This window comes from Ananas comosus, linkage group 16, assembly GCF_001540865.1.
Source record: "Ananas comosus cultivar F153 linkage group 16, ASM154086v1, whole genome shotgun sequence".
NCBI classification, from domain to species: Eukaryota; Viridiplantae; Streptophyta; class Magnoliopsida; order Poales; family Bromeliaceae; genus Ananas; species Ananas comosus.
Window position 1 is genome coordinate 5,560,627 of NC_033636.1, and position 27,443 is coordinate 5,588,069.

The 27,443-nt window shown below is 38.0% G+C and overlaps 1 protein-coding gene and 1 pseudogene across 1 annotated transcript; both read right to left on the bottom strand.

Moving 5' to 3' along the window:
* On the bottom strand, positions 1,064-8,910 carry LOC109722078 (C2 and GRAM domain-containing protein At5g50170-like). The gene is made up of 9 exons (XM_020249965.1): positions 8,721-8,910; positions 4,740-5,933; positions 4,116-4,298; positions 3,663-3,946; positions 3,263-3,379; positions 2,532-2,794; positions 2,267-2,441; positions 1,556-1,828; positions 1,064-1,448 (listed from the first exon to the last, which is right to left on the bottom strand). The coding sequence occupies exons 1-9, from the start codon at positions 8,908-8,910 to the stop codon at positions 1,236-1,238; spliced, it is 2,892 nt and encodes a 963-aa protein (XP_020105554.1). The 3' UTR covers positions 1,064-1,235.
* On the bottom strand, positions 13,992-21,023 carry LOC109722538 (annotated as a pseudogene).

Below are 27,443 nucleotides of genomic sequence, written 5' to 3' on the forward strand. Positions count from 1 at the left end.
CATTGTAACACTCCTATAAGTATCCTTTCAAAGCCAAACTTACTCTTGCGCGCTTATTTTCCCTCTCATGCACGCTCTCTCTTCTTTTTCTTTTTGAAAAGAAGAAAGAAACTCTTGGGCAATCTCATTGTTGGATCTTGGAGCTCCACTTTCTTGCAAGCTTGGAGAAGAATGAGGGCACTTGGAAGGAGCTCTAAGAGGGAGAAGGCAACCAACGACCCTAGCCCTATTTCTCTTATTTCGAAGAGAAGATGTGAGTTGGAGTTTTCTAAGAGTTTATTTGGGAGATTTTCTTTTTCTAATAAGGTTTTGGAGGTTCTAACTTGGTTAGAACACATTCTTTAGGGTTTCCTGGGAGTCTCAAGAGTTCAAGGAACATCTCCACCAAGAGCGTTTCCAAGACAAGGTGGAAGATATCATCGAAATAGGTTTGATCTCTTTTTTGTCTAAAATATTCATCTCGATGCATTTAGTCTACACTTTCATGCTATCTTTGGTAAAAGAAGGTTAATCTTGATATATATAGGTTTGCATGAGGCAAGTATCATGTGGAGTTATGGGAATATGATCTAGCATGTAGGGTCTTACTTTCTTTATGCCATGTCATTTTAGTAGGCATATTTCATGAATAATTAAGTAGAATACTATTATGTGGACATATGAACATAGTTACATAGTAAACATGGTACTGGCATGAAAACTAAAAAAGAACACCTATGATGACGAACATAGTGAAGCATAGGCGAATTATGAGGACTTGTTATAGAAAACATGTGAATGAACTTCTAGGTTAACCCTAGCATCAATTGGAATCTAGTGTGTAAACTAAGAAACAAGCATGGGCGTCGCTTGTAGGGGTCGCAACCCTACAAGCCACAGTGCAGACTCTGAAAGCAGTCACCATGATATGAGCAAAATCGGAACAATTGAAGCATCAACTATGTGTTGTAGCTATGGGCCGCGCAAAGCTTATGAATCAACCCTCCATATTTAGAAAGTGTTTGCTTTGAAGTGCAAAAAAGAAGGGGTGGTCACAGCTTCTCAAAAAGAAAAATAAGTAGATTTTTAATGCAGAAATGGCTTGTTCACAAGAAGTGAGACGTCATACATGTAAAACAATAATTGTACGTTCTGTCTTGTTAATTGAAGCCTAGCTAAGACCTCTTTGCCTTACCAAGATAATCTGGAACCAAACCACAACAAACACCAAGAGAGGGGTTGAGAAACAAAGAACTCTACCGGTCCGAAGAAGTCGCCTTGGCCGAAGGAATTTCCCTCTCAGCCAGTTCGAAAATCTCCTTTGCCCTGTGAGCCAGTTTGTCGCAAATGTTGCGAGTGATTCTCTGCTGAAATTTGGTGCTTCTAAGCCATTCAATGCCGACAAATACATCACACTGGCTTCTCCAGGATTCTGTAATGCGGGATTGAATATCATATCGCAGACGAACCTGCGAATAGCCGAAAAAAGAAAAGAGTAGATAGTTTAATGTTTTCTTTTTCTGAGAAACACTAACCTAGATGAACAGGTGAGAAACCTATAAAATCAAACGCATACACGGAAGCAGTCACTGAACGGGACATTGTGAAGAGTCGTAACATCATCTATCGTCCATCCGTTACCGTCTATAGAAGGAGACTTCATCTGGGTACTAACCACTTCACTGCCGAAAATAGACATGTAGCGATTAAACTTGTAGCGGACGCGCCTCTCCTGAATGTTGGGTTTAGCATCTTCCCATGGGGTCGATGAGTAATTCAAACAGCCGACTTTACTCATTATTTTCATCTCAAGATCTCCTCCGTTAAATATTTCCATGAGCGAATTTAACTGCAAGATGGTCACAGAGGATTAGACATACCGGGCGTCAGAAGGTTGTTGTCCATCTTATTATTTTCACAAAAGAACAATATAGTATGGCATTCTATATTCACGCAGAAGCAAAAATAGTTATTACAGACTTACATATAGTTGAATTCCATTCCAAATGCTCTATAGTTGACATTAATAGAAAATATATTCATCACATTGAGCCTTGTTTCATTGGATAGTATTTACTGAATATACAGATTACTTTCGCATGTTGACATGAGGAATGTGTTCTTTCAGCGAGGAAGATAACATTATCATCTGTTCACTTACTAGGGTATGAAATTGGAACCATCTTCGAACAATAGAGCGGGAAAGTAATTGCTATTCCTAAAACATTTTTCTGAAAAACTCAGTAAAATCCATTTTCTATGCAAGAACAGTAAAAGAGAATCTTACATCGACAGAAAGCTCTGAAGAATATGCCTTTGAAAGCGCCACATCATCGATATTCATAATAGATTCGGCATCATCAGTTGAAACGTATGATTTGCCATCGTCTTGTTGGTCTTGTTCCAGCTTGGCTCTCTGGTCAATTACCATGTTTTTCATCCTCCACAAGGCCATGATCGTCCTATGCACAAGATTAAAAAATTAAATCTTTTCAGAAGTTGATAACAATTTGGTACGAAATTACTTTTTCAGAGAATCCGTTACACAGTACCTGCTAGCCGTGTTGAAAGACACGAAAGATTGGAACTGAAATCTCAATCTTCCTTCCTGATCTTGGGACTTAGCACCGTGTCGCGCATCTAGTCCTCGACCTCTCTTCAAGGTCATCAGCAGTGCCGGACCACCCATTGTCGCGAAGGATGGTGGGACCACTTGAATGTCCTCGACATCTTCCCAGAGGAAGAAGAATTTTGTTTTATGCCCAAAGAGATTAGCATAGAAACCAACAGTTCTTGCCGACAGGAAGAGTCTTCCCTGCAAAGATAATTTATGCAAGTTATTAGATATTGGAGTTTCCCCAAATGTAAGAAAGAAAGAAAATTAAAAAAAAGGAAAATGCTCATTATTTTTTTACTTTTGCAGGATGACATCTATTTCTCGTTCCACAAATTCACTCTGTGTTTGGACCTTTAGAACAAAATTGCTTCTCAATTACATGAAATAATGCTGCCCAGTCATATTTTGAGTAATCTAACCACAATTAAAACTTAAATCAAAATTGTAGAACATGCTGGGCATATATAAAAGTAATTAGCAAGCAGTATTGAGTCACAGAGAACAAAAACTGCCCATTTTATTTGCAAATTTAAGAAAAAATGGATTTGTTTTCGTAACAGGGCCTTCTATTTGTCAAGCTGAGACTTCTTCATAGATTACTGTTGTCAGTTATGCAAGTCAAATCAGAAAAAGCTTTGTAGATTCTAAAGAACTAGAAATTGGAACCTGCAATGGTATCTTCCTCTTTAAGGAACACGAGTAGTCGTTGATGAGAAATTCTTCCGGCGGTAACCCAAAAAGCTTTTGAAATGCTGAATTCTTGTGAGGTGACCGAATGTCTAACTGACGAAAAACATAATAGAATGTCAGATAGCTCTTATCTTTCTGTAGAATTAAATTCCGTTAGAAGCTAAATTTCAGGAAACCACCAACATTAAAAACACTATTTTCACTTTGCCACCTTGAACTACTAATACCTATATTCGTTACTGACTTTAAACCCTTCCACCGGTGTTACTTACGCAATATCTAAGGCTCCTATTTCAAAGGTTTCATCAATCCAATGGGGGACGATACAAAAATTGTGGGTATTATGGGGCAGTTTCCTGCATGTAGCTTAAATTACCTTCTTGCCGACTTCCTTCTCCATCTTTGCTAGATACTCTCTAATTGTTTCTACTCCTCTTGTGTTATCCAAGAAAATTCTCAGGTGAAGCTGACTCTGACATGTCTGAGCCAATCTTCCTTCAAGGGGAACCCAAATATCAGCAAGTTCAGCAGATGCGTGTTTTAGGAAATTAATCTCCGCATGGCCGAGAGATGTCGACAGGTCAAATGGGCCATCGAAGTTGAAAACTTCGACATCCAACACCGAAGGTGGTTCTTGCATTGCATCAAACTCCATTATCTCTGTGGAAGTCAATGCTTCAGAAACCAGGGAATAGATTTCTTGGAGAAATTTTTTTTTTTGAGAGAAAGAAAAGTAGCATGCTACCTACTTCGTTCATTTCTTTTTTAGAAATAAACTTAGTTGGAAATGTGAAGCAGCTAATTTCGAAATTGGTAAGAAGAATCTAACCATTCCATTGAGGATCCGAAGTTTGAAGCTGCACAGAGCTTGTTCTAGTTACACCGTTGCAGCTGAATACCACATATGGATCTGAAAATCCGGAAGAAACAACTGGTGGCAAACTTTTCCCCTCGACCAAAGCTACAGTGAGAAGCCAACCAACTCCTCGTGCTTGGACTCCATGATCACAACCTAATAAGGAAACTGTGGGTTAATAACACAACATATAGTTTAGTTTTAGTTAGTGATCTGAAGCAACTTCATGTGCTAGAATATCTTGTGACTGTTAAAAGTTTGCATTGGTCTTATCCCTTTTCTTCTGAATGCCTAGAGTTTATATGCATTTCGTTGTCTTTTGGCTTTCACCAAACTGATGGCTATTTTGAAAATACAACACAACTAACAGGAGGATGGTTGGCTGAAACAGGTAGATCAGTGATTTCTTCTTTTTTTTTTTTTGTTTTTTTTTCCCTTCTCTACGAACCTTTGAAAAATTGGGTAACCATCTGTAAAAGCTAGATAGCTTAGTGGAATCCAGTGCACAAAGGTGGCCTTTTTAGTGAATGGCACACATATCACTTGTATGAATAATCATTCTAAAATACTCGTTCTGACAGGAAGGTGAAACCATACCTCTTCGCATCCTCGCCTGTACAAAATGAGAGATCATATCAAGTACGCATTCTACTTGGAGAACTATTATTGCAGAGGTGATCAGCTCACCAAAAGTATCTGGTAGATCTAAACCATCGAACTCCAGTCCTTTCATCGTTGCAGGCTGAGATAGCAGAATGTGCAGAAGAACATACAGCACCATTACAATGGTCGAAACTACAGTGAAGTTACAAAAGTATTTGATTGCCAATTCCAAGTCTGATTGGTGATCTAGCTGCAGTGGTGCTAATAACTTATCCTTGTCGAATTCGAGCTCCGAAGAAGTTGCTGGTTTAATATGTTGAGATAGAGTGTCTGCGAAGCTCTCAAAATTTTCTTTAAGTCCCTGCCGAGCACTTCCTTCAATCATACTTTTCATCACAGTACTCTGGAGAAAATCGATACTAAAGGATATAACAAAGTGAGAGCTCTCTTCACCTGATAATAGCTCTGGACCGGGCATAATCTTGTAAAGCAAAACGACCTCAAAGGAGTTACCGAAGGGAACCTCCGGGGTGCTGACGCGAACCATAACTGCAAATCTTTTACCATCTGCTTTAATGTAGGTCTGCTCCTCAGTAGCTTTAACTGCTTTCACGAGCTTTGTTGCAGCTTTCGTGTAGCTAACTGCACTTGTCAAACACGGCGGGTCCATGCACTTCCATGTCCATGGGGTTTCTTGATAATCTGTAGTACCCTGTAGTTCTGCTAGATCTTTCATGAACTTTGAATTGGGTCCAAAGAGGAAAGAATTGAGATCTTTGGGCTCTATAGTATAAGTTTGTTCGAGCAGTATGCCGCCTTGAAGATTCTCTGGCATTTCGCTTTCGTCCCTCAACTGCATGATTTCCATGGCTTCCTCAAAGGTGGCATCTGTAAACTCTGCACTTGCATCTTTGTCAACCGCTAGGGTAGCAGATTTGTTGACTGAATCATTATTTTTTATTCCTTCTGCCAAATGGCTACCTGGAACTATGTCCAAGTCTTCACCTGCACAAATTGAATTGTTTATACTTGTCATGCGAGAATGTTTCGCTCCTTCAGTGACACTCAAAGGTGTGATTTCATCGACTGGGCGTGTGTTGTCTCTACTGCGAAAACTTGAAATTGTGGTATGAGTAGCAGAATTTTTATTGCTTCTTCCGTACAACGATACAGTGAGAAGAATTTCCCCTATAATATTCAAGAATTAGATCATAATTAAAGAATAGTTAGTAATGCTGCAATTAAAACTACTTTAGCAATAGCTTAAGAACTAAAAGCCCAAAAAAACAAGTATTTTCAAGGAACAGATTGAATTTTACTGAGCAGGGAAAGCAGAAAGTTAGTGTATTTAGTGTGTTCAGTGAAACAGACAACCATTTCTCAGAAACTCAATTGAAATGTGCTTGCCTTCTGCTTGAATTTCAATTTCTTCAGACCAAACATGTTCTTATTGTTTTTTTTTTTTGGATCAGATTTTCCAACACTTTTAATCAACATGATGACAGCCTGAGCCTTATAAAATGATTTTATATATCCTTTACTCCTTGAATTCTATGCTATTAAAAGCACCGACAAGGGAACTTTCCTATTTTTGTCATTGTTGGTTAGTTTGAGAACTCATCTTAAAAAGGTGAAAAACTCATCACCAATTTTTTGTCCTTCTATTGCCGAACAAAACCCCTAATTCAAAATTCGCTGGCACATTTGATAGGATAAAACTCAGAAACAACACAATATAAAGAATACACTCTTGCTGTCCGAACAAATTTAGTTTCTTAATTATTTTGATCATGTATCAAGAATATACTCTTGTGTCCAAAGGTAATAATATCTTTGTTTTCCGCTGAAAACGAAGGAGAAGCCCCTATCTTTTGTGAAGGAAAATGACCTATCATTTCACAAAAAGAAACACAATCATTGGGACGCGTCTCTTTCGCGCCAGCAGACACTGTTGGGGTGTCTATTAAGGACGCCCTCATGTAGATTGTGAGCACTAGAAAAAGGAATAAGAAAATAATAGAGCATTTTTTCCTTCTTTCCAATCTCTCTGCTCTCTCAATCCCTCAAGGGGGGGCTAACCCCCTTAACCCCCACTTTATACCCGATCCAAACGCTCACTAAATCTTTCCAGCCCTCTCTTCTTTACTGGATTGGGTTCTGATCGAGAGAGCAAACTTGTGGTACAACTTGATTTGCTCCATCGTAGGTATTCTATTCTAGGGGTGGAATTTCTGTGAAGCCTTTTTACCGTAGAGAGAAAATCACTATTCTTAATAAAGTTTCCTAAAAGTGTCTTACCTAAGTTCTTCATATATGTAATTCTCCAAAAATCATAATTTTTCTTCAACATTTATTTTATTCGTACCTATCAAAAAAATTAAAAATTTTGTAGACAGTACATTAAAATTAGTAATATTTCGATTACCCTTCTAAATATTTACTTCATTTCAAATCTACCCTTGGCATATATTTCCATCAGCTCACATCATTAAAACCCTAGACAAAACTGTAGTGAAATGAAGATTATGAATTCAATGTCCTATTTTGCTCCCAAAATTTGAAAATTGTTGAGGATTATTTCTACATGTTAGACTGCTCCACATGTATATACACTCTCTCGACTTGATTTGGGCCACTTGGGCCACTCGAAATCAAATCCATTACATTTATTTTTTAATATTTTTGTTTATTATCACCCTTCCAAATTTTATTTGTTTATTTAAGTTATTTCAATCAGTTGAAATGAAGATTCCGCTAATGGGTTAACGAACTATTGGCGGGTAACTATTAGTTGAATTTGAGCTATCATCTTCAAATGAAAAGTAGCTAGAGGTGTAACTTTGATGAAGCAATTGTTTAACTTGATGAAAATCTCATGAATTGTGATATACTTAACCATTCAAATCTAGGGTCAATTAGAAACCAACCGAGTTAGTAGGATTTCTCTTCGTACAATTAATATTCATTACTTGAGGTTGGATTTTATACTAATATATTTGTTCATTGTTATAATTGTTGGCATTCGGTTAAATCGAATCGGGTACGCCCATAAGCGGGTTCGATCCGACGGATATTATGTTATCTAATTGGATTAGGATTAATCTGGCTTTCAAATTGGAAAGCTAATTAGAGATAAATCTAATCATATTAGGATAACAAATAATAACCGATTTAGCCTTATCTCTAACGCTATTAGGATTTTGGAATTCCTTATAAATATGCGGGCGATCCCACATAACGGAATGTATACGGAAAGAACGGAAAAAGAGAGAGAATAAGAAAATAATAGAGAGAAACTACATCCTCTATTGACCTATTATTCTAGAGGGACTTGCACGGTGGATTTGCGATCGCGCTCGTTTGTAGTTCGATCCACCGCCGAGTTCGAAGAGTTAGAAGATTTTCAAGGAGTTCAAAGCACGAAATCAATCAATCCATCACGGCCTCGAATGCTTATACCGCAAAAGGGACGAACCGATAAACTTCCGTGCGTTCTACATTGTATCCAGAGCCTCTTTTGGTTTGATTTCACGTGTTTGATACATCCTTAATGAAAGATTACACTGCGTTAACTGTAAATCTATCATTTTAGATTTTTTCTTGCATTAGTGAGCCGTTAACTTGCGTTTTTTTTTATAAAGTGGATATATTTGATATTTTTTCAGACACATTGAAGCAAAGTTGAGATTAGATCTATAAATTTGATGATTTGTTTGTATTTTTGAAAAAAACGAAACCCTAAATCGTAACTTTGGGTGCTTATTTGATGTGTGAATGCATATCACCATGGTGAAACTTGCATGATTTGAAGAATGCTCAGCAAGGCTTTCTATCGACATATTTCTTTCTGAAATCGATTCTAAATCTCAAATTATAATTTTGAAGAATTTACAATCTTAATAAAATAAAATAAAAAAAAAATAAATGCTGTTGCGGGATACCACCAGCTTGGAGCCGCGTGGGCACGCACGCAACAGAACGCAGGTACCGCGCATAGCCGCGGCCCGCGCACAAGCCACGGCCGCGAGGTCACCGCGGCGCGCCCAGCCGCAACCGCGCGGGCCACGCAGCCGCGCGCTAGGCCGCGGGCGTAGCCACGCGGGCCGCAGCCACCACGCGGGCCCGCACAAGCCGGCGCGCAGGCGGATGGGCCGCGCAAGCTCATCGCAGGCCGGCGCGACTACCGCCGGCCATGCGGCGGGCCCTCAATGCGGATTGGCCGCACGGGCCGTGCGTGCGGGCCAACAGGCCATGCAGGTCGGCCAGGCAGGCCTTGCAGGCCACGCGGGAGCACAGGCAGCGCGCCGCGCACGCGGACCGCTCGCAGGCCGCGGCCAGCAGGCGCAAGCCTGCTGGGCTGCGCAGGCCACGTGCGGGACACGTGAGCCGCTCGCAGGCGACGCGGGCTGGGCGGGCCACGCGGGCTCACACACCGTGCGCGCGAGCCGGCCCCGCGGGCCCCGCGGACCACGCGGGCGTGCTGGCCGCGCGCAAGCCACGTGCAGCTGCGCGGGCCCCGCGAGAGGGCCAGCAGGCCGTGCACGTCGCACGGACCGCCCATGCGTGCGGGCTTGCGGCGCGGCCCAGCAGGCTGTGCAGGCCGCGGGCGCAGGTTGGCTGCGCAAGTAGGCCGCTCCCGGCCTTGCGTGCCGCGTCTGGCTACGCGCGGGCCCCGAGCGCGGGCTGGCCGCACGGGCTGACGGCGCGGGCCAGCAGGCCGGGCGGGGCCTAGCATGCGCAGGCCGGACAGGCCGGGCCGCATAAGGTGCCGCAGCCAACACTCAGACCTGCATTTTTTGTTTTTGTTTTTGTTTCTTTTTTTTAATAAAATAGATAATTGATTATCAAGCATAGTCAATGATTCAATTTCATTATGTGACATAATAGCATGCATTTAAGATATTATATATATTTTTTATGATGTATGGATAAAATATTTTGTCATAAATTTTTTTATGCATGCCTTATCTAGTGGGAGTCTTTTAATTTATGGTAAAGAAAAATTTCGCTATGCTCGTAATCACATCACACACCATATGTCAAAATTTTTAAATTATTTAATTAAGATGCACAAAATATTTGGGAGTAAACGTATATATAATATACTCTACCAAAAATAAAATTCCCACTTGATAAGGCATGCAAAATAAAATTTATCCATACATCATAAAAGCATTATAATATTTTAAACACATGCTAAAATGTCACAGAAGCATTTTGAATCATTGACTATGCTTGATAATCAATTATCTATTTTATAAAAAAAATTGGTGCAAAAAACAAAAGAAAAAACCAAAAAAAATTTCTGCAGGCCCCCGTGGGGTGCATGCGGCTTGCGTGCGGCCCGCGTGGCCCGCGTTCGCGCGGCCTGCGGGAGGCCAGCGCGCGGCCGGCTAGGTCCACGCGCGGCCCGCATGCGGCCAGCGCGGCCCGCATGCGGCCAGAGCGCGGCCCGTGGGGCCCGCATGCGCGCGTCCCGTATACTGCCAGTGCGGCCTGGGTGGGCGGGGCCCGCATGCGGCCAGCGCGCGGCCTGCGCGGCCCGCACGGCCTGCATGGCCCGCACGGCCGGCGGCCTGCGGCTAACGTGAGGCCCGCGAGGCCTGCGCGGCCAGCGAGGCCCGCAGCCTGCGCGCGGCCCGCGCGGCCCGAGGCCTACGGCTAGCATTTGGCACGCGAGGCCTGCGCGGCCTGCCAGGCCCGCGGCCTACGCGCGGCCCGCAGCCTGCGCAACGCCCGCGTGCCCCGGGCGGCGGAATGGCGCGCGCTCTTTCGGCCGCGCTCTGCGCGTGGCCCGTGCGGCTGGCGTCTTTGCGCGTGGCGTGTGGCCGGGCGCCTGTCGTGGCCAGTATTTTTATTTTTTTTTATAAGTGTAGTATAAAGCAATACTATCATATTGATTTTGAACATTGATCTTGCAGAATTTATATCAAGGAAGCTTGTTGACGAGCTCTTCCAATCATGAGTTTCAATGGCATATGGACAATACATCTAAAACAAGCCTCTCCATCCTTTAGGGTGCGTTTTCTCATTAAATCCAACAACATATAATCAATTTTGGGTAGGTAGAATTCAATTTGGTGTTCAATATGTGTAAAAACATGCAAGTTCCACTTATGAAAAAACCACATTAACGTCATTACATGCGCAAAAAAAATTAAAATGATAGATTTATTTGCCATTAAGTCATCGTTAAAGATTGATTAGGCCACAGAAATCAACCTAAAAGACGCTCTGATAACAATGTAGACGCTGCGGGAATATTAGTTGTACTGGTTCGAAGGATTAGCGTAATCGATGAGGCCGGTATGTCGAGGTTGTATTCGACGTGTCCTTTGATGTCTTGATTAATCTTTCAGTTCCAACTTTGCGATGATTCGAACTAAACGAGCCCGATCCACCAACGTTCAAGGCTCTTAGAATAATAGGTGAATGGGAGGAGTTTGGTTTATTCTTTCGTTTTCTTTTATTCTCTTTTTTTTTTCCGTTCTTGTTATTTTTGTTACTGTGGGATGGCCAGATTATTTTTAAGGGATTCAAATTCTAATAGCGTAGATGATTTAAGGGCAATCGTATTATTGTTATTCCTCTATGCTAGATTTATCTCTAACTAGCTTTTCAATTTGAAAGCGAGATTAATTCCAATCCAATTAGATAACATAATATCCGTCGGATCGAACCCGCATATGGGCGTACCCGATTCGATTTAACCGAATGCCAACAGTTCTTGTATTAGTTCCCTACTCTTAATCTTTAAATTGTACAATTATCATCTCCAAATGATTTTATTCATCAAGGACTTGCCATCACAAGGGCTTTTTAATTTTCTCAAACGGAAGTCTTGGTTTCCATACTTGAATAGCACCGAGTTTTACAGCGGCAAAAATAGGTTTGCCAACGACATCATCTCTTTCTCTTCAAATTCCTTATCCATCATCCCTTCCGACTTGTTCTCTTTTTCTTGCAGAGCAGTATCACAACCATCCTTCACTAGCACTATATGCATATTGAGCTTTCACAGTGCAAAGTTAGTCCCGTCAAAGTGAGGGATCTCAAACTTGGTCGCACTTTTTCCGGCCATCATTTTCACTGTTAATTTCTGTCTACAAAGAACCTACACTCTGATACCAATTGAAAGAACTGACGAAGAACTCGAGCATACCTTGAAACCCTCTTAATGTAGTAGCACAATGAAAATTGGATCCAATATATAGAAACTTTAGATCGATTGAGAAAACAAGCACAAGAATGTAAAATAATAATAAGCACAAACAAATAAGAAATTTATGTGGTGGTTTGGACAATGATGTGCTGATCCATGTCCACAAGTAAGACCTCCTAAATGCGTTTTCAATTAATTCAAGTTTAAACTTCGTTCTCCGCTTAAAAACCACCCTCTCTATAAGATGTTTCAGGTCAAAATCTGACCTTAAGCCATGAGATTAAACCAATTTGGATTCAAAGCCAACTTGGCTTGTCCCTTGCGGCTTCAGGTTAGATAACCTGAATAATAGATTCCAGAACATTATTATTAATTGGCTTCGAAACATGGAATCTAGAAACATGTAACTTCAAGGTTTGACTGCAGAATCGACTTCGAAACGTGACTTCACCTTGATCCAACATAGAAATTGTAATTTAACTTTCAAATATTTAAAGTTCGAATTTCGCGCCAATGGAAAAGACCCATTTGTTTTAAGTCGAATTTGTGCAACTTGGGCACTCACATTTCACATTAATAAAAGTGAGGAATTTACAGCAATTCCTTTATTATAATATGAATACCAAAATCAAAATCAACCCCAAAATCTGCATACACATACACATCAGGTGAACTACCCTCCACACTTCCAAGTTTTGTTTCTAGAGATACTAATGCTGGATTTAGTTTTGCAGGAGCCTTCAACTGTCACAGGGTATGAGTTTGCTTAATTAGAACTTCGGATAATAAAGGCCAGCTTCGATGTATTTAAGAGAGCTTATTTCTTTAAAATCATAATAAAAAATTGTTTGCTGTAATTTGTTTGATAAAAAGCTCCAAAAGCAAGTCAACCAATTCACTGCATTTATTGTGAATATAACAAGATTATTCATAATAATCTTGCATAAATTGGCAGAAACATAATAGGGAAAAAGAAAAATCTAAGTTTTAGTAGTAATTTCTAGTCACACCAATAAAACTGGCTCTCCTAAAAATGCAACATCCTACAAAGCAAATATTTGATATCTATCCATAATTTAGACTCCTAATATGCTCAGTAAATAACAAAACAGCTTGGTTAATATCAATTCTCTTTCCCCAGTGGCTAACCAATTTTCTGATTCAGAAACTTAATTAAGGTTCAGCGGCTCTGCCTACAAATTGTTTTGCTGTAACCTGCAATTACAAGGCTCTACATACTCTCCTAGAGCATGAAATAAGCATTACCCTGAAGCCGGTGACTTTTTCTATGTTGGGATCTTATGCTAGTTACTTTTCAATAGCAGAAAATTCTACTTGCACAAGAAGTTCAAAAATTGGCACCAACAGTTCAGTAATTTTTAGCTTATTTTGATCCAGTTGGCAAAACCAGATTGCGAGGATAAAATGTATAAATAGTCCCTTCACTTTCAAATAGTAACAACTTAGGGCGTGTTTGTTTAGACCAAGGTCCAAAGGGAAACTCATGAGTCCCTGCGACTCGAGATCGTCAATGTTTGGGGAAACGTCGATCTCCGACTTCCGCAGGGCCCGCACCCGCACGGCCTGCTTGCCTGAGACAGGCCCACAGGGCGGCGAGTTTGCATACGGCGAAACTCTCGACTATGCGCTCGTCGTGCGAGTAGTCGAGTTCCGCCGTTCGGACAGAACTCTTCGTCTTCCATGTTGTGGAGTTCCGTGTTAACACGCCCTTCGTTGTTTAACTTCTTACTTAAACAAATAAAGTCCTAAAACCTCTCTACATCTTACAATCACATCCCAAATTTCCGCTTCGAAAGAAAATTTCATTTGCTGAAAAATTAAGCTGGAACTCAGACATTTGTTAGGGGGTAAAATAAGACACTAACAAAACAGTACACAAAACATCAATCTCCATTTCGAAAATGCAAACAGATACACAACACATCGGCGCAGCCAATAAGAAACTTTCCCAGCAACCAAAAACCCTTGAGCATTGTAATCAAATAACAGCCGCACGTTTCAGAAAGGCCAAACACTGGAACGCGCTCATCGATGCAGTGCGACTATAAGAAAAGAGAACAGGGTTGAACACTCTGACACGCCGAAGCATGCTCTTATTGATCACAAAACAAACTGTATATATCATATATATAGTTGTATCTGTGTTCAAGCCGAAAACCGATTACGCTACATACAATAATACCCATTATTCCTACTTTGAAGGACAAGAGGCAAAACTCGAGGAACACATTAAGGACACAAAAACAATCCCCTGTACATTATCACATATCATGGGATGCGGAAGCCTCCCATTTACCTGAGTGTTGGTGCGCATTCTTGAGTCGATCTTGGAGCTGCATCATCAGAGGCACACGAGAGAGTAAGCAACTAGTATGAAACGCAAGATCGTCTACGATTAGCTAAAGAGAGAGAGTAAAAACATTATGTCGAATATGGGGAATTTACCTAAGTTGACAGCCTCTGAGCTTTTCATTAAGTGAAGTCGCTTGCATGACGCTATGAACATTCTGCAGTTAACCAGCATGGATCAATCAAATATCATTCACCTCGAACAACGTTATTGAATAAGGCTCGAAGTTCCAAATCAAATTCAGATGGTGCTCAAGTGCATGCATTTTGTCCCGAGATTAGGTGCTCTAAAGTCAACAACGAAGAGCCAGTTGGAAGTTCGGCGGAAACGAGTTTGATCATAACATTCTATCAAACAAAACATTTATTTTTCATGAAGCCTCAGGCAATGATTTGTCATCCTAGCATACCAAGTGGTAAAGAGCTCCACTTCAAGATCATTCTCCACATTACTCATAAATATAATTAAGCAGCTCGCTATTTCTACAAAAGGATCGATCATGTAATGATACTAATTAGTGAACTTCATCCTAATTAGGCATGGCAAATATGAGAATAGAACTATTTTTGCTCAATAATTCAAAATATAGACACTTATTTACTTGTTTCGTAAATCCCTGAATAAAGTTGCCTTTAAGTCTTTAACTACCTACATGCTGATGTACCCCTTTTGTAAACTCACCCAACTTCACAACATCCTTTATGAATCCAAAAGGTACAATCACACATGCAAATTGTAATTCGAGAGAAAGAAGAAAAATATAATCACAAGCTTTCCATTAATATATAATATAGTAATATCAATCTATCGAATAATAGGTCCACACAATCCACACATTAAATACGCCATACCATTTATTTAACAGAGATACAAGTTCTTTTTTTCTTTTTTCCCATTCTTAAGAGATTATGATTGCGTTAGTCATTCACGAAAGAGAAAACGAGAGGGAGATATTCAACTCACTTCCAGGGAACGTCGCCAACCAGCATCCAGTCACCGTCCTTGTCCTCGTAAGTCGGCACATACTCCGTCCCATTCACGGGATCCACCAGCCTCCTCTCATTCGAATAGTTACCTGCAATTTATCATTCGCCCGGTTACCGAAACACTAAATGAGATCAATCAATACGACAAGATCAAGATGATCAGAACAAGCAATGCTTACGGAGGGTGAAGCAGGAGAACATGTCCTGGAGGGCCGCGAGCAGCTGGTCGTAACCTCTGTAAGCCTCGAGGTCAACCTTCCGGAGGTACGGCGCACCGTCCACCGCCACCTTCACATACGTACAGCTCTTCAGAACGTTCCTTCGGAACGACCTCACTGGTGGCCACCCCACCACCTGCGCCCTGTATATATCATGCACGTATATTTGTCCCAAAGGGAGAATAATTAGTTACACTCTTTTTAATAACAAAATAAATGTTGTACTAAAGATCTCAAGTCGTATTATTGTTCTCTACTCATGGTGCTCGTTTCCTTCAATTTTTTCCTTTTTTAAGGGTAAATTGCATCATTAGCCCCCTCTCACTTTTAGCCAAGCTTTGCTAGGATCTTGTTTTGATGTTCGAACAAGTTACCCAGTAATAACTCACGCACTACGAAAATTTCCTTCCCCACAATCATAATTTCTTAAAATAAAGATTAGATTATTCACATATTCCCATAGAATAATTTGAAAGCTGCATATGCTATTCCGCCATCCGCTTCCAACCATACACCTCATCTACCAATTACTTGCTGCCGACAAGTAGGATAAAAAGATGCGCAGAACAAGTTGTTCATTCATTAAAACAGGCCCTGAATTTCACTTTGCTACTCAAATTTTAAGTTGCAAATTGCCCCAAACTCTCAAACTATCGCACTTCAGTCCTTGCAATTATTCACTGTCACGAATATATATAGAGAGAGAGAGGGTTGGGCTGGAATACTATTGATAGCAAAAGACTCTTTTTGCTATGAAGTTTTTAACCCTTGGATGAGAAATATTTAATCCAATGGTTAGAAATGATGAAAGGAGTAAAAGCTGATAGCAAAAAAAGTTTTTTGCTATCAATAGTATTCTAGCCCAACTCTCTCTCTGTCTCTCTCTCTCTATATATAGAGAGAGAGAGAGAGTTGAGCTCCTGTGCTTAAGTGCTTTTTTCTTTTAAAAGCACAAAAGCATTTGTGGTTGTGATTTTTAGTCATCGAATTGTCTCAAGATCCGTGTAGCTATTAACAGTATATCCTATTAAGTTTCCTTTACTAGTATTGCGCGGATCTTAAAACGATCCGACAGATAAAAAAACAAAAGCACTTTGAGCTCCTGTGCTTTTAAAAGCATAAGAGCTCAACTCATATATATATATATATATATATATATATATATATATATAGGCTAGGGCTACTATACTCTTATGAGTATAGAACCTTTTGTACTCATAAATTTTCTACCGTTGGATGAAGGGATGTACGGTTAGAATGATAGTGGTCCCCGGTTAGGTTAATAAGGGTCTCCTAGGATTGAGTGGGTGGTTTGTTGAATAGTATGATCTAACGGGTGGAAATAGTCAAAGGAGTAGATCTAACGGCCGAAAACTTATGAGTACGAAGGAGCCTATACTTATAAAAGTATAGTAGCTTAGATGATATGGATCCCGAATCGATGATCGGAACCATTAAAATTGATCTAGAGTATTTATAACGTGTAGAAACATTATCAAATTCATTGAAGAGTCAAAAAATTAACAGTCAAAAATGAATAACCCTGTGAAAATAAATGTTAGATTTTTTCAATTCATGATCGGAGTTATCAAACGTTATCTGAATAGTATAAAAAATTTTCTAACAAAAATTCAAACTATTTGGACTATTCTACATTGTTAAACAAGCAAACGGCTTATATAGGCCGTCAAAAACTGTCGATTTTGTGATTCTTTGATCATTATATAAATAATTTTTAAAATTCATGAAATTTAGTTTCTAAAAACTTTAAATACTCTAGATCAACTTTAACGAGTCTGATCATCGATTAAAAATTCCTATCATCTAAACGACTTAGGAGGACGAAGGCTTCCGTTCTCCTAAAAGAATAGTAGCTGGATTCTGTAGCACCAAGTCATTGGTGCTTGTAGGTTTTCGATCTTTGGATAAAGATTTGTAAAGTTAGGATAATAGCGGTCTCCTAGGGTTAAAGTGATAAATCTAACGGTGGAAAAAATTACAAGAACCAATTGCTTGGTGTTTTTAAAAACACCATAGCCGAACTCCGTATATATATATATATATATATATATATATATATATATATATATATATATATAAAGAGAGAGAGAGAGAGAGAGAGAGAGAGAAAGTCCGGCTATTATATTCTTATGAGTATGATCGCCTTTATACTCATAAGTCGTTTTCGATTATAGAGCTTCCGAATCGACGATTCATACCGTTAAACATGATTTAGAGCATTTAAAACTTCTAGAAATCAAATTTTGTAATTTTTTGACATCATTTACCTTGCCATTAAAAGATCTTAAAATTAATAATTTTTAACGACCGGTACGAGATACTTTCTAATTTAATGGTATAAAAGAATTAGAATTGGTTGAATTTTTTATAAAAAATTCTATTCACTATCTAAAAAAATTCAATAACTCTGATCTTAAATAAAAGAATCTGATCATTTATTTTTAGGAGGTTATTCAATTTTGACCATTAATCTTATGCCCGCTTGATGAACTTTAAAATAATTTTAAAAAATTACGAAATTTATTTTCTAAAAGTTTTAAATGCTATAGATCATATTTAACAGTATGGATCGTCAATTCGGAAGCTCTCTCATCCAAAAAGACTTATAAGTACAAAAGGATTTATACTCATAAGGGCCCGTTTGGTTCGAGTTATGTAGTATTGCAAAGTATCTCGACATATCCAGGTATCTTGGATTTCGGCGTGAGATTACTACTGATGCTGCATTATAGCGTTTGGGTTAATACAGTAATGTAATATTAGATTATAGTGTTTATAGCATTAATATGTTTGGTTCAATTTATAAAATTTAGTAATCCTGACATAAAAGTATAATTTTTTTCAAAATTGCCCTTGTTGTTGTCATTTGAATATTATTTTTTGCGGAAATGATGAATGGAGGGAAGGAGATCGTGATGATTACTTGGGAGGACGACGCAATAGAAGATGATAGGTGTTCGTGCGAGAGAGAGAGAGAGAGACAGAGAGAGGGAGAGAGAGACGTCGAGAGAAAGAGCGAGAGAAAGTGGCGTGCGATAGAGAGGGCCGGGGGGAAGGCGAGAGAGAGATGAAAATAATGCTGTTAATTAGATTTGGGGTTGTTGGAGAGTAAAATTGTCATTTTACATAATATGTAGTATTAACGGGTTTTAGTAATGCAAGATACACGACCCCCCTCCCGTTAATATTTTCGATGTAATCCTGCTCGATTTGTAATGCTACATTAACAGCTAGATTACATAGCGGATTAACCAAACACAGTTATCCTGGCAGGATTGCCTGTAATCCTGCCAGGATAACTCGAACCAAACGCACCCTAAGAGTATAGTAGTCCTACTCTCTCTCTCTCTATCTCTCTCTCTCTCTATATATATACTCCCTCCTTCCCTCCCTCCCTATATATATACATATATATATATATAGGCCGTGGCTACTATACTATTATGAGTATTGGAGCCCTCGTACTCATAAGTTGTTTTCAATGATGGAGCTTCCGAATCGACAATCCACTCCGTTAAATATGATTTAGAGTATTTGAAACTTCTATAAAATAAATTTCATAAATTTTCGAAATCATAATAAAGTCCATCAAGTGGGCATAAAATGAACGGTCAAAATCGAACGACATCCTAAAAAAGAATGATCGGATCCTTAATTTAAGATCGGAGTTATTGATCTTTATCTATGTAGTGAATAGAATTTTCTATCAAAAATTCAACAAATTCCGATTCTTTTGCACCGTTAAACTAGCAAGTATCCCATACCGGCCGTTAAAAATTGTCAAATTTATGACCTCTTGATCGTAAGGTAAATGATGTCGAAAAATTATAAAATTTGATTTCTAGAAGTTTTAAATGCTGTAAATAACGTTTAACGGTGTATATCGTCGATTCGGAATCCCCCCGCCCGGCTTGCCTACCCTCCCTTCCTCTTCCCCGCCCTCCCCACACCTTCACCCCCCGCCCCCCTTCCCTCCCGCCACCCGCTCTATCATCGAAAACAAGCTTAATAGTACGCTAGGGCGATGTATCATTAATGGTTGTAGCCGATAAAGGGATCTACACGGGCATATATCAACTAATTAAAATTGCGGATTTGAAATTCCTTTCGATTAAATAGGTAAATGTATCAAACAATCGCAAAATTATTTCTAGAATATGTTTCAATCGGCTAGATCATGTCTAATCGGACACAGCCGATCGTGCGATTCAAAAGTCCATCATCGAAAACGGCTCAGGTCGGGCTCCTTAATAGGCACACCAGACTACTAAATATATATATATATATATATATATATATGAGTTGAGCTAGGATACTTTTACAAGTATCACCCCCTGGTGCTATTAGGTTTTTAGCCGTTGGATCTACTTGATTACTAATAGTCCTTGGATCAAATACTATTCCACCTACCACCATCATCTTAACCTCTCATCTCTCCATCCAAGGGCTAAAAACACTAAAGCACTATGGGGGTGATACTTGTAAAAGTATTCTAGCTCCATATATATATATATATATATATATATATATATGCATGTGCATACGTTCATCCTATTTACACTGTGAATCGAAACCTTTCCGGAACTTAAAAATTGGACAAATTAGGCCTAGTTTGGTATTTGTGTTTTCAAACGTACCTACTTTTATTCTTTATTAAAATCTGCTTCAAAAATTCAGAACAGCTTTCAAAATCTTGAAAGGCCGAGAAAATTCAGAAAAGCACTTTCGATCTTCCTTCCTCTACTGTAAAATTTTAATGGCAGCCGTCGCTCAAGAAGCACGTACCCTCGGCAGTCAGCTGCCGCCGTATGTGCTTTCGCAGAAATAAAGATTAGAAAGCGATTTTGAAATCTGCTGGTCCTTCCAAAGCATGAAACCATGTCTTAAATGTTCAAACGTTCCATTTAAAAAATTGAAGCACCGAAGTTAAAAATGTTCAAATGTTGAACTCAAATTAAAAAAGCTCAGGGGGCTAGTGGTGAAATTTACCAATTTACCCCTTCAGATGCCAAACACTCTTAACGCAGAAAGGAGGCAAATAAGTCATTTCACTTTTGCTCACTATTAATTTAAATTTAAAATTTTTAAATTTAAATTTAAGCTTACTTAGCAGCGGGTGGCTTCTCGGCTCCGGCGACGGCGCCGTCGGAGGATTCGGAGGACGCCTCGCCGCGCTCTGCGGCGGAGGCGGAGGTCGAGGGTCTCGGCGAAGCCCCGCTTCCGCTCCGCCTCCGCCGCCGCGGCTGCGCCGCCCCTCACGGCTGCGCCACCGCCGGTGCCGGCGCCGGCGCCGGGGAGGCCCAGCTTCAGCTCCGTCTCCTCGTAGTCCAACCCCGACTCCTCCGAGGACTCCGTCGTGCTCCTCCCCGTCTCCGTCGACATCGCTTGCCTCGGCGCTAGGGTTACAGGGTTAGCGGGCGCGCGCGCGAGAGAGAGATAGAGAGAGAGAGAGAGAGAGGGAGAGGTGAGATGAGGACGCTACTGCGTCGTATTATTGATGTTTATCGGCCTTATAGGAGGAGGAGGAGGAGGAGGAGGGGGGAAAGGATGGGGATGGTGGGGAATCGGCCGTGGGATGGGCGACAACGTGGGGTCAAATGGACGGCGGGGATCGGTTAGCGAGATGCGGGTCCGCGGTGGGGCCCGCGTGAACGCTGTAATACTGTTTCCCGGGGAGAGCGTGTGGGTGTGACCGTGTGAGCGTGTGAGCGTGTGAGTGTAGGTGCGCAGAATCAGTAAGGACTAAGGACGGGCTTTAGGGGAAGTGGGCCCCCACCTGTCGCTTCCACCTGTCCCCCCACAGACACACACACACACACTCACTCTCTCTCTCTCTCTCTCTCTCTCTCTATTTTTTTCAAAAACAAAATTATCCATGCACCCGGTGCATCGTACACCACATCTCGAAACTTTTTAAATAAGACTTTAATTTTTTTGGATAAACTTCAAATACTACCCCTATAATTTGCAGTTTCTCACTTTAATACTCTGTGGCTTAAAATGTATCAAGTTAGTATCCGTTGTTTTATTTTTATCTTTTCGTCAGCTTTTTCGTTAATATTTTGTTAAATTATATACAAAAAAAACTTTAGATACTCTATTTAGGTTTATCAAATATTTACTTTAAAACCCTTTAGCTTTAACTTTGTCACTGACTTAATGAAAAAAATTAGTAAATTCGATAATACGAAGATAAAAAAAAGAAACTGCGGGGTAATAAATTGAGACATTTTAAACCACAGGATACTAAAGTGAAAAAGTTATTTGAAGTTTTTTCTTTTTTTAATAACGATAATTATCTTTATACTTTTCAAAACTTCTAAAATATTTATATATATTTTTTTATTTCGAATATACCCCTCGTATATTTTTTTATTTTTAAAAATTAACTCTACTGTTAGTACCGTTAAGTTATCTCAAATTAAACCAGAATTACATTACTACCGGAGTTAAAATAGAGTCAAAATATCTCTTTTAATCTAACTTAAGGAGTAAATAAAAAATGTTTGTGACAGTAGAATAATATATTTAATAGGGCAAAAAATTGTTACCTTAACTTAAAAATAAATAAAAAAAATTAATTATGATAGAAGGATATATATTTAAAACGATAAATTAGTAATTTTACGGAGATAACAACAATTTCTAATAGTTCACTAACAGAATCTAATTTTAAAAATATATTTGAAAATATTTTGAACGTTGAAAAGATACTTTTTATATTCACCTTCTAAACAAGATAAATAAAAATACCTAAAAATTTTTGAAAATATATAAATAATTATTTATTTTTATTATATTATAAAATTTATATAATTAAATGAATAAATTAGCGTGTGATATAACAGCATTATGATTGGTAATACCACTGTAGCTAAAATACCATATCAACAACATTTTATTATTAAAAAAATCAAATAAAAAATTATAATAAATAAAATATAAATATTAAAATATCGTGCGTTTTATTTTAGGATTAAAAGCGTAATTTATTTATGCATTATTATTTATTTAAATATTAAGACAGGGGAAGCGGAAGCAGACAAACAATTTATGCGGGCCTGCTGGGGTTTCCTGTCGCTTTCGGTGCAAGGCTTACACGCCCCGTGATACGCTGTGGAACAGCTAATAATAAAAAAGGGAAACAAATGAATATATATTTTCACTATCTTTTAATTTTAATTTTATCACTAATTTAATAAAAAAATAATTAAAAAAATAATAAAAAAATAAAATAAAATTATAGGGTATGAAAGTAAAATATTTTAAATTAAAAAGTATTAAAGTGAAAAAGTACGAAATTATGGGAGTGGTATTTGATGAGTGAGATATACATCATGTACATGAGAGTGCTATTTGAATAGCCTTTTTTTTTTTTTACTTTTTACTGTTCTAATTTTTTTTTTTTGTTTTTCTTTTATCCTGTTTGCAGCTTTCTACCCCCAACGTTTTTATGCTGCCTGAGTTGATAAAAAGTTTAATTAAAAGTAATATAATAATTTTGTAATGATATAATATTTTTAAAAAATTATATTATTGTTTATTATGTAAATTTTTTTTTTCTATTTTAGACATATTCTCTAATACATTATATTGTCCACTGACCAAACGGGCAGAGAGACTGTAAGTAATATATTTTGAAATGTATGAGCGGAAATTAAATTCCGACTTCTTAAGGTGATAATTAATCTTAGTAACAATTACTGGGCAATTTTTTTACCAGCAAATACTAGAATTCTAGGGATAGGTACATTTTATCATAAGTATAAAGTGAGAAAGTCTTACCTATAACTTGATTTAGAGAGAGAGAGAGAAGTTGAGATGTTATCAGTAGAAAACTGGCTCCATTGTCAATCATTTTGTTTCTGATGATAAGCCTCCAAATCGACAATCGGTATCGTTGAGTATAATTTATACCACTTGAAGAATTTGAAAACTAAATTTAAATCTTTTCAACATCATTAGTCTAATAATCAAAGGGTTTCAAATTTTATAATTTTAATGGTCAATATAAAATGTTTTTTCATTTAACAGCATTATGATATCCAAATCAATTAAATTTTGGTAAGAAAATTCTTTAAACTATTTAAAACAAGATCTACACTTTTGATCTTGATTACAAGACTCCTATCATCATTTTTTTAATGAATATTCATTTTCAACCGTTTATTTTTGTATTCACTTGATGAACAAGAGAACAATATTGAAAAAGTATGAAATTTGATTTTTGCATTTTCAAGTGGTATAGATCATATTCAACGATGCCGATCGTAGATTTGGAGGTTGCATCATCAAAAACAAATGGTTGGGAAAGGGAGCCGATTTGCTGCTGATAGTATTCCAGCTCAACACACACACTTTCTCTCTCTCTCTCCCTCTCTCTCCCTCTCTCTCTCATAGGAGCTCAATTATATATATATATATATATATATATATATATATATATATATATATATATATAGGGTCTGCCTACTATACTATTATGAGTACGATCGCTCCCGTACTCATAAATCGTTTTCGATGATAGAGCTTCTGAATCGACGATCCATACCGTTAAACGTTATTTACAACATTTAAAACTTTTAGAAATCAAATTTTATAATTTTTCAACATCATTTACCTTACGATCAAGAGGTCACAAATTTGACAATTTTTAACGGCCGGTATGGGATACTTGTTAGTTTAACAGTGTAAAAGAATCAGAATTTGTTGAATTTTTGATAGAAAACTCTATTCACTACATAGATAAAGATCAACAACTCCGATCTTGAATTGAAGGATCCGATCATCCTTTTTTAGGACGTCGTTCGATTTTGACCGTTCATTTTATGCCCACTTGATGGACTTTATTATGATTTCGAAAATTTACGAAATTTATTTTCTAGAAGTTTCAAATCCTCTAGATCATATATTTAACGAGTGGATCGTCGATTCGGAACTCCATCATTGAAGCTCCATCATTAAAACAACTTATGAGTACGAGGGCTCCAATACTCATAATTTATATGAGCCATGGCCATATATATACTAGTGAATTTACCTGCGCGATCTGGATATAAAATTATTTTTATAATAAATTTATTTTTTAATATTTTATATAATTTATAAGTCTAATTATTAATTAAATAAAGTTATATAAAATAATTTAATAGTTAAATCTATTTAAATATAAGTCATTAAAATTGATATATGCGCAAAAATATTTATATAATAATTATTTATAAAGATACATATGAAAAAGGAATTTGAGATAAATATAATCAAAATAATTTTAAAAATCATAAATAGAAGGAAATAAAATTTAATATGAAATTGTTTAATAAATTAATTATTATACACCAGAAATACACTATATTTCTAAAATTTTACCCTAAAATTTAAATACTATAATTTTTTATACAACTTATTTTACGGTGATTTAAATGTATCTCATTAGGTTAGATTTTATTATGTGATTTATTATGCGTATTATAATAAAATTATTAATTATATTATAATTTAATTAATTATTAAATTTAGAATTTAAAATTAAATTATGATTATAATTAAAATTAAATTTAGAATTTAGAATTTAAAAATTTTAAATATTTTAAAATTTGAAGTATCAAAACTTTAAATTTTCATATCAAAATTTAATTACTAATAAGCTGTTATACAATTTATTAATAAAATATATATATATATATATATATTATATATATATATATATATATATATATACATATATATATATATATATATATATATATATTAATTATATATATATTTATATGTATTTATTGTGTATGTGAGAAAGAGAGAGAGAGAGAGAGAATGAAGTGGGGAGGGTTGGAGGACAGGTGTCAACCTAAGGTTCCCCCAACCCTCCTTTAATGTAATAGAAATATATATATATAGAGTCCAGTTACTATGCTATTAATAGCACGAAGCACTTGGTGCTATCAAGTTTTCCGTCGTTAGATCTACCCTTTTGATCATTTTCACCCGTTAGATCATACTATTCAACCAACCAACCACCCACTCAACCCTAGGGGCCCCACATCATCCTAACCGCACATCTTTCAATCCAATGGCTAAAAACTTGGTAGCACCAATGACTTGGTGTTATTAATAGTATATTAGCCTAGTTATATATATATATATTCTAATAAATCATGTTGTTGGCATAAGAAAAATGGTGCCAGCTGGTAATCGACTCAGTTCATGTGGTTGGTTCACATGGATGAATAGAAAGATAACACGTGGTGCCTCAGGAGCTAGAAAAGAACACCTAAAAATGAATAAATTCTAGGAAAATTGGTTAAAAAGGCTGGGGAGCGATTTCATAACCAACAAGAAAGTGATCAGAGCACTCCTCACGAAACGAACCATCCATTAATCACAGGCTAACGGCAAACTGGCAGAAATTCTATAAATAGCGAGAAGTTGCCTTGCAATAGCTATCTTTTCTGCATACCAGACTACCGCTTTTACATTTCTTTCTACTTCTAATATTTATTGTTTTTCTAAAAGTAGCATGCAGTATTTTAGAATTGTGCTTTCTTAGTTCTCTGAAATTCTCTGTATTTTAGAATTGTGCTTTTTTAGAATTGTGCTTTCTTAGAGGAGAAATGGTGCAATAAGAGGAGAAACAGTGCAACTTCTTAAAGGGGTGCAATTTAAGATAAAAAACATTATAACAGGAGGAGAAATTGTGCAACAAGAGGAGAAACGGTGCAACAAGAGGAGAAACAGTATAAATATCTCTTAAAGGGGTGCAGTTTAAGATAAAAAATAATATAACAAGAGAAAAAATGGTACAACAAGAGGAGAAACAGTGCAACTTTCGTTTAAAGAGTGCAACTTTCATCTTAATGGATACAGTTTACATCTGAAATAGTGCAATAAGAAAAAAAATAGTGTAAATATTTCTAAAAGAGTGTAATTTTTATTTAAAGAGTGTAATTTCCATCTTAAAGCTGCAGTTTACATTTTAAGTAGTGCAACTTATAATTTTTTTTGCAGTTAACGATGCAATTCCATCTTCATCCTTCTTTTTATATAATTTTTTATCTTTATTTTTTTTTTATTTTTTCTATAATTTTTTTTGTCACCCTCTCTGCTAACAGCCACAGCGCCGGCGACGACGCCGCTAAGGACCCCCGCTCCGAGACTGCAGCGCCGCAGTGACCTCCACGAGGTCGGCGTCGGCGTCAGCGTCGGTGCCGGCGAAAATGCATTATCGTCGGAGGCGACAGAGAATGAGAGAGAGCGAGAGGCGAGAAGGGCAGGGAAGAGCGAGAGAGGCATCGTCGTCGGAGACGATGGAGGAGAGTCGGGGAAGAAAAGAAAAGAAAAAAATTAAAAAAAAATCGCGGTGTGGCCTTGGCGGGGTCGAAGGGGAGGAAGGTGGGTGGTGCGTGGGCGATGGCAAGGGAGAAGGCGAGAGCATGAGGGTGAGAGGCGAGGCGGACCGTTTCCGCCTCCGCCTCTGCCTTCGTTACTTTTGTAAGGACTGAGATTTTTACAGTGTAGCTAAACTCTCTGTTGATGATGTTTATGTGTGTAATTTAATTACATAAGCACTCGTCAAGTTTCAGGAGAAACTGAGCTAAAACGGAGAAGTTACGCGATTATTAGTTTTCACTTAAAGTGAATAGTAACTCGATTTTCCGGAGAAGCCACGGTGAGAAGTTGGCTTCTGGCTCGTACCGGACTCTGTTCATAGCAGTCCAATAGCTCGTTTCGATCGGGTCAGCTGTTCTGGAGCTAATGGCGCTGACGGATTTTGGTTTTGACGCACGGATTTCGAGAAAATCCAAAAATACATGTTTTATATGTATTTTTGTGTGTGTTTCCTTCTATTCGAAGAAGGTTGGATTTTGTCGTGAATCCGTGGTCGATCAAGACGAAACGAAATCGCAGCTTTGTTGTCTCCGGATAACTTTAACGACCGTCTGA

What these genes read in the sequence shown, in the direction of transcription:
- LOC109722078 (XM_020249965.1), bottom strand. Translation starts at nt 8,910, where the DNA reads ATGAGCTTGCGCGGCCCATCCGCCTGCGCGCCGGCTTGTGCGGGCCCG. An exon ending in ACAGGCGAGGATGCGAAGAG is followed by an intron (nt 4,299 to 4,739) that starts GTATGGTTTCAC and finishes TTTCCTTATTAG; the next exon opens with GTTGTGATCATGGAGTCCAA. An exon ending in CTTCAGAGCTTTCTGTCGAT is followed by an intron (nt 1,829 to 2,266) that starts GTAAGATTCTCT and finishes ACCATCTTGCAG; the next exon opens with TTAAATTCGCTCATGGAAAT.